Source organism: Saccostrea cucullata, unplaced genomic scaffold, assembly GCF_032062105.1.
Source record: "Saccostrea cucullata isolate Sc308-1 unplaced genomic scaffold, CSIRO_AGI_Scuc_v1 ctg16005, whole genome shotgun sequence".
Classification (NCBI taxonomy): Eukaryota; Metazoa; Mollusca; class Bivalvia; order Ostreida; family Ostreidae; genus Saccostrea; species Saccostrea cuccullata.
Genome location: NW_026941418.1, coordinates 1 through 11,305, shown reverse-complemented (window position 1 = coordinate 11,305; position 11,305 = coordinate 1). Strand labels below are relative to the sequence as shown.

Genomic DNA, 11,305 nt, shown 5'->3' with positions numbered 1-11,305 from the left:
TCAGCGAACGTTTGCAAGCGCTTGCTGGAATTCCTTATACTTTCAAAAGTAAATTGAGCGAGCGCTCGCGAACGTTCGCTCAGCTGAACAGGCCTCTGATCTCACCTCTGATGGTTAATTTGTCCGTGTTTGCTCTGCTCCTATTTTGTTATGTTTTATCCGATAAATCGCTAAGATTTTATATCGATAAAATTTCTATTTATTCTATTGTTACTTGATACAACATAGTCATATATCTAAATGTTAAATTACCACAGCTTGTGTTTTCCTTTTCCCATGTAGAAGTTTTTTGAAAAAAATCTGTTGGTTGGAATATAAAACAGGCGAGCTGATAAAGGAACACAAATAGTTCCTATCGTAATTCCAACAGTTTGTTGAAAAAACTTTGCAAATTATTCATAAATGTAGAAAAATTTTATGTTATAGACTTTTTAAAATTTTAGCGATTTTAAAATTCCTTAAAAGTTCATTCAGTATTTTCATTATCATATAAAACAATATCTCTAAATTCACTTTCTTTCTTTTTTCATTTGTTTTGGATCTTTGGTCCTTTTCCAATTTTCTAAGGTACAACATGGAGGGGTAGGACCGCAGATAGCATTCCTGCTCTCAGTATATGGATATCTTTCGGTACCTACCCAGAGTCAATGTTCTTATTTCATTTCAAAGCTTTACTAATTTAAAATTTAAGTTTATTGTCTCACCAAAAGGCCATTATTACAGATCAATTCTTTCAGTTCTTCAGCCATTCTTAAAGTCAATGCCAGCACGGTTTCAGGTACTACTCAGAATTTTTTTACGATATAACTTTAACAATTGTTAAACGTTTTGTCTTTTAAATAGCATAATAAATGGGCGGGTATTCTTTTACAGTTCTTTTTAGTTTTGGCGATCTAGATAGCTTGATAATATTCATTGATAAGTGTGATGAAATATGTATTCAATGCACTGAGTCAATATTTGCCTTTAAATTGCATTGAAACATTGCCATTGCTTCAAAATAAACAGTCAATGAATTTAAATAATATGACTACCTTTAAATAATATGCGAAGTTAATGATGATTGTGAAAAGCGGTTTCCTTTTTGTCATCATTTTTATAAAATCAGGTGAGTTGTATTTTTTTTCTTTATATGAAAAGTAAATCATCATGAGTAAAAAACAGACAACTTACTTAACCGTCTGTTTCTTCAAACTTCCTGTTGAATAAAACTCAGTCATATTTAATGTATAATACATTGGTAGTCCGTTTTCAGAATATTTAGTTGAAAGATGAGTTTTTATTAATAATTTTAAATTTGCCTCAATTGGACAATAAAAACCAATTCCAATCTAAGTTGAATGCTATAATATGTTTGTGTAAATTCTAATAATATCTTTACAAAAGGTTCCTCGATCGATCTCAATCCCTACGTACAGACCTCGTTAGAGCAGTCTTCAGATGGGTTGATGCTAGAACCAGTCTTCCAATGTGTATTCAACTCATTAATAGATGACTCTTTATATGATGTTCAGTGGTTCATTAATAATAACGAAATATTAGAAGCAGAGTCGCGCGATGTTCGTTTCAGTGACGTGAACATAACGTCATTGAAAACCCACCACTGGTCAGGGAATTACAGCCTTAATTTCAACGTTTGTATGATTTTTTTACTTTCAGCAAAGTTAATTTATAGTGAACAGTGAATAATGAATTAATTTTCTGGATTTAAAGTTTAGGTAGATACAATTAAAATTTGCACATCGATCGATTTTTTCTTCTTTAACAGGTGTCGTGTTCTGTGACTGCTAAAAATATCACCTCATGGAATACCACTATGTATAGCATGAGCTCCAACTTTCTGGCTGGAATAATTGTAATTTAGAGCCATACCTTACATTTCATTTTTATATCAATGTTAACACATTAGTTTTCTCTTTAAAGTTAATGCTTTAAAGTCTTAACATAAACATTTTAAAGATTTATTTTCTCATAAGCCAGAGTCCTTGGAGTATTTTGTTAAGGAGGGTGAGACAGTGGAAGTCTCTCTGACGAGTTCGTTACCTCTAAGTTGTCCTACGTCATTGAGTGAAGCCATGAAGAAGACATACTGCAGGATGACCTTGAATGTCTGGACATCAGCTCAGGAATCATGGGAAACTTGCAGGAACGGACTGGCAATTAGAGATTTACTACTGAATGATGATGGCTGTTCAGTGTCCCTTGATTTTAATGAAAACGGAAACACAACATCTCTTTTTAACATAACTGGCTATCTTGATGGAATAATTAATCATAAAAATAGAACCAGTTCTATTCAGTTTGGTGTATCTACATATCCTTATGATAGTTCTGGAATTTGGAGAAACATCAGTGTTCCAAAAATTAAGGCATGCTATTTTTTTTATGTTTTAGAAACAAGAGCATTTAAATGACATATGTACATACAAAAATAAAAGTTATATAGCATGTACCACTCTTATAAAATAATCTTATAAATCAGAAGGATACTTGTTGTTCTAATTCAGGTTTATGTTATCGACAGTGACAATCTGGTGGCCCGGATGTTGTGCACATCTTATAACGATCCTCATCTGACAACATTTGATGGAAAACAATGGGACAACCACTGGACAGGGGAGTTTATCATGTATAAACACAGATATCTGCCGTACTCAGTAAGTCAATGCAAAATTACACGACTAAATATCTACCATAATCTGAGAATGTCACATTCAAATATTAATCCATATGTTACGGTCAAACAAAAATATATACTATACTCAGTGAATAAAGAACTTGGTCCTATTAGGAATGGAAATCCTTTAGTCAAAAGCTGACTGAAGTTTTTCACACTGATGGTTAGGCCAAAATATACACACTGAATTGTCCAATGATTTTTTTGTTATTTACCGATCATGACAAGGAGCACATGGCGGGTGTGACCGGTCAGCAGGAGATGCTCACCTAATCCGATCCGATTTTTTTGGAGGTCCTATTTTGTATCATTTAGTTGACTTTTGAGCATGATTACTTTTCCTTATCTCCATATAATTTATCAAATTGTTAAATATACATGTACATTTAGTAATGTAAATATCTAACTGCACTCCCTTAGAGTTGTTTTGAATGTAATTGTATATCTTTGAAAAATTGCATGATGGCCCCTGCTTTTAGGTGAACGTGTTGTTTTCGTCCTGTATTTCAGGTGAATGTGTTGTTTTCGTCCTGTGTTGCTGGGTACGCTACCTGTAACTGTGGTGTTGCCATCAGAAGCAGACTCAGTCTCTATGTTGTCCGGACGTGTGCCCAGGTCTCTTCCAAAGACACAAAGCTGTTAACTGTACCGTACGAGAAACTGACTCTAAACAGAACCACTGACCTGAACATAGCCAAATCAGGACGTCTCTTTGAGGTGACTCTTTTTGAAGAGCAACAAATTCAAATTTAATTGTTCAGCTTCAAGAATTTGTTCATTTCTATTTTGTTCCTATCCTGAAACTTAATTAGGAATATATGCAAAGTGTTCGAATGTTTGAAAATTAAAAGAAATAGGTTATTGATAGTAGCGTCCAAAATGCTATTTTCTCCTCAACTGAATTATATGACACTTTTTATCAAGGTCAAACTCCCGAGCGGAACACGCGTTTCATTCGAGCTATCTTATGACAACTCGTGGATTTCTAGTGTCCGGGTTCAGGCGGGGGTCCTTGACATCGGGAATAGTGAGGGTATGTGTGGATTAGCTAATGGACACCAAAGTGATGATTTCATACCCAGGCAGGGAAATGTATCCACAGACAATCAGACATTTGCCTTATCTTGGAGGTAGATATTGGATACCTGTTTCATGCGTTAGTATAAAAATGATAGGTATGAAATAAGCTATACTCTGATGATAAATCTGGCATTTTCTGATTGCAGAATTCCTTTGAAATCCCAGGAGAGCTTGTTTACCAGTAACTCTGACTCACTGCTAATGTAGGTACATTAGAGACATCTTTTTTTCTCTTTTCGTGTACTTTTGTGCCAGGGTCTTTCTTTGACTTAGAAATTTTGTATTTTATATCTTCGTTATATAAATCATTGAAATGACTTGTCCCTCTTAACAAGAATTGGTAATTACCATCCAGAAAGATACAGTTTGTGTACTAGAGGACCGGACGGATCCAGCGATCCAAACATGCACAACCTCCCAATACCCAGCATGCTCTGTATAGAGGAAGAGTCATTCACAGCCAATCTGTCCGTACTGTCCGATCGGAATGTTAATGGCGACTTTGCAGATCCACTTTCCTACGATTCTGAGTATAATGAGACAGAGAGTCCTCGGGTAAGATTACTAGTGTCAAAAAGATTTTCAAAAATCAAGACGTGCTTCCATTTGGCAGTCCTGTTATATAAATGAATTTTTTATATTTATAGACATCAGGATGGACTAATGGTTGGACAGAAAGTTCTGCTCGCACATTTTGTGAGAACTCCTTCACAACTGAAGCTGCTGTTGATACGTGTGAAAAAAAGGCGAAAGTATCCTCAAGTTCCTATGTGGAGAGCTGCATAGCTGACATTAAGGTATGATTTCCATAGCCACTAAAATAGCTCATTTTGAAATAATAGATTCCACTGACTGGTTAACTAAAAGACACAAATTCTTCTTAATGGTAAACTTTTTCTTGTTTAGCTTTCAGGAAATACAACATATCTACAAGATAGTTTAAATACTTTCAAAGGTGCCTGTTTAGCGGAAGTGACACATGATGAGGCTTATTACGTAAACAAAACATCAGAGGGACGCTTTCTAGTCGAAGTCATCACATCCTTTCTTTGTCCACAGAATTGCTCTGGACATGGAAATTGTACAAATGGTAATGGTTCTCGATTTGTATTTCTTACGATTTAACCTTCATACATATACATGAAATTTGAAACTTAAAACGACGATGATTTCTTCAACCAGCTAAAACAAATCCGAAGAGTATTTTGCCCATTAGTCTATATTTTTGAAAGACAAATCACTGATTCCTATAATGGACCAACCTAAATACTATTTCTAGCTAGCTGCGCCTGTTTTGATGGATATATTGGCAGTGACTGTTCCACGTCGACCTCTACCCCTCCTGAGGTTTTTATCCTCCCTTTCCACGGCCTCTGTGATAAAAACTCTGGCTCATGTCAGAATATCGTCGACATCATCGGATTTTTCCATTCAGAGCATGTCTGGGCAAACTTGGAGTGCTTCATGGTAACTTTTTGCTGATGCTTCGCATTTCGTTTCTTGAGTAACCATTATCTTTATGTAGAGCATTGGTGCATTAGATTTACAGGAATCTGATTCAATGAAATACTAGTATTTTTCGCAAATCATAATATACCCCCAGTCCTTCTTCAAACATTTTTATTAATGTTTATCATTTATATTGTTCTGTCTTGGTTTACATTGCTTATTTTATCTTTAGATATCAACTAATGGATCGATCATAACAACTACTGTCTCGGTTACAAAGCTTACATACCATCACTTCAATCACGTGTCATTAGAATTACCCATAACTCCCCAAAACTCCCAAACCGAGGCTGCGCGTGGCTGCAGCATCAGTCTGAGTTATGACGGTGTTGTTTTCAGTAACCACCAGACATTGTTAATATATGACAAACAGAAATACAAATGTGACTTGGAAAGCCTGACGTGTGAACAGAAAACAGTATGTATTCAGAAAATTATGTTCAGAATTTCTAGTGCATACATTATATTATGAGGTGCTTGCGTTATTAAAGGATTAACAAACTTTTGGGGACAATTCAGAAAGGAAAAATTAAGAACAAATTTGATATACGAGGGCCGCTCAAAAATTACGCGGACTGTGCTATTATTATGTTCCCCAAACGAAGTTGGGGAACATATTGTTTTTACTCTGTTTCTTATTATTATTATGTTCCCCAAACGAAGATGGGGAACATATTGTTTTTACTCTGTTTCTTATTATTATTATTATTATTATTATTTTTCTTCTCGGGAAAATTTTGTCCGCGAATGATCTTGTAAAGTACACATCCGATTAAGGGGAAACCTTTTTAGGGTAAGTAGGCATGTTATGTAGATTTGCGGAACGAAGGTCATTTTGCGCGCACGTGCTTGCAAGAGCGCGCACGTGCAACACGTGAAATGACCAATATGCTTGAAATTGCCGTAACTTTTACATTTTTCGATGTAATGCTTTGATATTTAGAATATATAGACATATTATAAATGTAGATAAGATGACATTGTCAACATGCAATTTTGTGTGCACGTGCTTGCAAGAGCGCGCACGAGCAACACGTGAAATGACCGATTTTATTGATATAGGCGTAAATTTTTACCTTTTTAATGAAATGCTTTGAGACTCATAATATAAGGATATAGTAGTAGCATAGACAATATGACATGGTCAAAATAGCAAGATCTCACGCGCATGCACGTGCGCTTGGCTCTGATTGGCTGAAACTAAAGTCTCAATATCTTTCTTGTTTTTTGATGAAATCCTTTTAATTTTGTACATAGCCATGCATTAGGATATCTTACAACATGATATATAACAATTTTCATGAAAACACGTGCATGCACGTGCGCTGCAATCTGATTGGCGAAAACATTAAATATCTATAACTCCCTTGGTTTTCAATCAAACAGGACGGGATTTGGAACATAGATAGATATAATAGACTTCTACAAGAAGGTATGGTCACCATGCACATCCATACACGTGCGTGTACGTGCGCTGCAATCAAATTGGCTGAAACTTTAAATAGCTATAACTCCCTTAGTTTTCAACCAAACAGGATGAGATTTGGAACATAGATAGATATAATGGACTTCTACAAGAAGGTATGGTCACCATGCACATCCATACACGTGCGTGAACGTACGCTGCAATCTGATTGGCTGAAATTTTAATCAGCTATAACTCCCTTCGTTTTCAACCAAACGGAGTGGGATTTAGAACATAGATAGATGTAATGAACTTCTACAAGAAGGTATGCCACCATGCTCATGTATGCACGTGCGTGCACGTGAAATGAGTAAAATCAAAAATACACTTGAATGAGCGTATGTTTTAATACTTTTAGATTAAATACTTTAATATTTAGTATATTAAAGTATATAGATTGTGTAGACAAGATGATATTTTCATTACACACATGCATTCACATGCGCACGCGTGCAATGCTAAAATTTGAATGAACTTGGTACCCTTCTGGGTAAACGTTGTTAAAGTCTCAAATGCATAAAGTTTGTCTTATTTAATGAAGCTTACAGGGAATATGGCACCAAAAGGGAGATGGGGAGCGTTTGGGGAACATCTGTAACGGTCCCCGTTACAATTAGCACTAGTTAAGGTCTTCCGTCTTCAGCGGAAGACCTTATTGTTATTCTTAGGTTTCTTTTCCACTTTTATTATTCTTTTTTTTCTTACCGATTTTGTGCACGCGATTTCTCAAAAACGGCTCGATGGATTTCCATGAAACTTTCAGGACTTATGTTACATTACTTGAACCTTATGCATTTTTTTCCGATTTGATGACGTCACTTCCGGTTTGGAGATATTGCCGATTTTATGATTTTTGAAAGGTCAGTTTGTCCGCAGACTTTCTCAATAATGGCTCAAGATAGAAACTTGAAACTTTCAGGTAAGATAGACCAAAGTCTATAGATATGTACAACGAATTTCATTTTTATCGGAAGTGCCGCACGTCGGCGCTCGCTATGGCCCAAAAATAGTCCTATCACATTTTTCAAAATTTTTATCACCTTTTCTACTCTAACTTTTTACCTAGAAATATTTTGTGAAAACACATAGAACAAAAGAAGTGTAGAATTTCAAGATCTTTCAAATGATATCTCGAAAAAAGGGCTGGCCCCTAAAAAAAGGGACCTAGAGGGGCCGAACGTTTTTCCTTTATATCTCAAAAAGTATTGAGAACTTGTAATACGTCAAAGAAGCAAAGTTGTTCAAAATGTCAAGCTTTATCTATTGAAGTCGTCAAAATACGTCCGGCATCGTCACTTCCGGCCAAACAGGAAGTAGTGGAAAATCATGTTTTTTTGCCGTTCTTAACAAGTTTTTGGGTTATATATGTCTCTGAGAGCATGAAAAGTAATTTTTCCGTCCGTCGTCGTATCTTCCGGTCAAACCGGAAGTCGCAAAAAATGGCTCATTTTGAAGTTTTTGATGCAAAATTGAAATTATAAAGTCACTGGAGACTACTTAGCTCAATGCTTTCCTTTGTTCCGTCACTTCCGGCATTTCCGGTAGAAACCGGACGGAAGACCTACTCGTTGCTTTGCAACGAGCTTTGCTCTAGTTATTCTTATTTTTCTTCCTGGGAAAATTTTGTCCGCGAGTGATCTTGTAAACTACACATCCGACTTAGGTAAAACCTTTTTAGGGTCAGTAGGGATGTTATGTAGATTTGCCGAACGAAGGTCATTTTGCGCGCACGTGCTTGCAAGAGCGCGCACGTGGAACACGTGAAATGACCAATATAATGGATATTGCTGTAACTTTTCTTTTTCTTGATGAATTTTTTTGAAACTCATAATGTAAGGATACATTAGTAGTATAGACAAGATGGCATGGTCAAAATAGCAAGATCTCACGCGCATGCACGTGCGCTTCGCTCTGATTGGCTGAAACTAAAGTCTCAATATCTTTCTTGTTTCTTGTCATAATCTTTTGAAATTTTGGACATAGTACTACATTTCGAAGATCTACAGCATAATATATAAAATATTTCATGAAAGCATGCGCATGCGCGCGTGCTGCAATCTGATTGGCTGAAACTTTATATGGTAATATCTCCTTTGTTTTTTGACGAAATGCTTTGAAATTTAAAACATAGTCATGCATTAAGATATCCTAAAATATGATATAGAAAAAATTCATGAAATCACGCGCATGCACGTGTGCTGCAATCTGATTGGCTGAAACTTTATATGGCTATATCTTCTTTGTTTTTTGACGAAATGCTTTGAAATTTAAAACATAGTCATGCATTAAGATATCCTAAAATATGATATAGAAAAAAACTCATGAAATCACGCGCATGCACGTGTGCTGCAATCTGATTGGCTGAAACTTTATATGGCTATATCTCCTTTGTTTTTTGACGAAATGCTTTGAAATTTAAAACATAGTCATGCATTAAGATATCCTAAAATATGATATAGAAAAAAACTCATGAAATCACGCGCATGCACGTGTGCTGCAATCTGATTGGCTGAAACTTTATATGGCTATATCTCCTTTGTTTTTTGACGAATTGTTTGGAATTTTAAAATATAGTCATTCATTTAGATATCCTTGAATACAATAAAGATAAAAATTTATGAAATAACGCGCATGCATGTGTGCTGTAATCTGATTGGCTAAAACTTCAAATGGTTATAACTCCCTTGTTTTTCTACCAAACAGGATGGCATTTAGAACATCGATAAATAAAAGGGACTCCTACAAGAAGATGTAGTCATTATGTACGTGCTTGCACGTGCGTGCACGTTAAATGAGTAAAATTAAAAATACACTCGAATGAGTGAATTTTTTAATACTTTTGGATTAAATGCTTTGATATTAAGTATATTAAAATTTGAGATAGTGTAGACAAGATAATATGGTCGTTATGCACATGAAAACGCGTGCAATGCCTATTTTTAAATATATTTTGTATTTTTCTGGGAAGACCTTGATTAAGTCTAACTTCCATAAAGTATTTTTTATCTAATAGAGATTACAGGGAATATGGCACCAAAAGGGAGTTGGGGAGCGTTTGGGGAACATCTGTAACGGTCCCCGTTACAATTAGCACTAGTTTACTCTTACAGACGTCATACAGTAATAAAATTTCACAGGAATATGTATCTTAAAGATTCCAATCAATTTGGGGCAAAATTTCTGTATTTTGAAAAATTCTACTAAAATTATCAATATGTTGATATCGTTGATAGAGAGCTACGGCACACGACAAAAAATTGAAGCTAAAGCATGCGGATTCAAAAATTTAACTCATTGATTTTCTAAAATTCGCGATATTTTTCAACAATTTTCTCAAATAAACCTTTAAATTGTTCTATTATTATGTATATAGATTTCGGATGTAATATTTGAAGTACTAACAGAAATATAGTGATTTTTCTCTGATGCAATTCCCGTGAAAACGACAGTGAAAATGACGTCTCCTGAATTGACGGCGCACCATTTTTTTGTTAAAATATGTGTAATGCTCGAGATATCGGCAACATAGATTTAAAATATACATAATAAAACATGTAGTAAACTAGGCTACTCGTGACATTCGCCTACAGAAAGCAAATTGAAATTTTAGACAGTTAGACCTCTGTAAAAAGGCTATACGGATGGGAAGAAGATTATCGACGAAAAATCTGGACTGTAAAGAACGTGATTGAGAGTCACCAATATTTCACTATATCTCATAAGTAGTTTTTGGTTTTAAAAAAAAAAAAAAAAGAAAATTTTTCGCTTGTTTAATAGATTTTAAGCTTTACAAGAAATGGTGTTTTGATGTTGAGTAGATAAGGTAACTCAAACTATACAGGTTCTCAAGGGAAAATGTTGAGAAAATGAAAACTCAATCACATATTTTTTATAATGCTTGTGACGTCGAAGATTTTGCTGCGCTGTGACTTAATGGTATGTCCTGAAAAATCACTCAAAATTAATACCAATTTACAACATTTTGATATGAAATTTTGAAGACCATATAAGTAAAGATTCTTTTATATTATCTATGAAATTTTGCCCGATTATGTCGTCAAATATTTCTTCTGTGCAACAAGTCCGCGTAATTTTTGAACGACCCTCGTACTAGTATATGAATTTAACACATTAATTATCTTATTTCAATCCTGTCATCTATCAAAAGAAATCAAAGTTAAAAAGAGGGTTTTTACAATTTGTGATTTTCTATCCCGTTTTAGCTAGACACGAGTGATCCTGACAAAGGAGGTAAGTCTATTCCATTCGAATTTTGAATAATGTGGAACGTATACTAGTACGTTCTTGTATTTATTTATTGGTAATGAATTTGTACTTACGTCCAGAGTTCTTTTTAATTCCAGATAGATTTATTTTGATAGCAGCACTGGTTGCCTGTTTTGCTATCGTACTGGTTATCACTGCTATACTTGTAGTGAAGAAATGCAAAAGGTATCGTATTTTCACATATATCGGAGGTCGAAACTGATGTCTCCTTTTCTAACTTACAGTAAGAGCATCTTTCTTACTCACTTCAGCTATTTTCCATGCGCATCAAAGACATCAATGATACC

The 11,305-nt window shown here is 35.0% G+C and overlaps 1 protein-coding gene across 1 annotated transcript; it reads left to right on the top strand.

Annotated features, from left to right (window-relative positions):
- Positions 1-1,011: 1,011 nt before the first annotated feature.
- LOC134257788 (von Willebrand factor D and EGF domain-containing protein-like) lies at positions 1,012-11,300 on the top strand (the record flags this gene model as incomplete). Its single annotated transcript, XM_062740379.1, has 16 exons — positions 1,012-1,108; positions 1,387-1,634; positions 1,769-1,855; positions 1,977-2,369; positions 2,508-2,657; positions 3,188-3,394; positions 3,602-3,807; positions 3,904-3,960; positions 4,093-4,312; positions 4,405-4,554; positions 4,664-4,847; positions 5,037-5,224; positions 5,439-5,684; positions 10,955-10,982; positions 11,096-11,183; positions 11,270-11,300. Coding segments are annotated over exons 1-16 (2,535 nt in total), but the record flags the coding sequence as incomplete, so codon positions are not given.
- Positions 11,301-11,305: the final 5 nt, after the last annotated feature.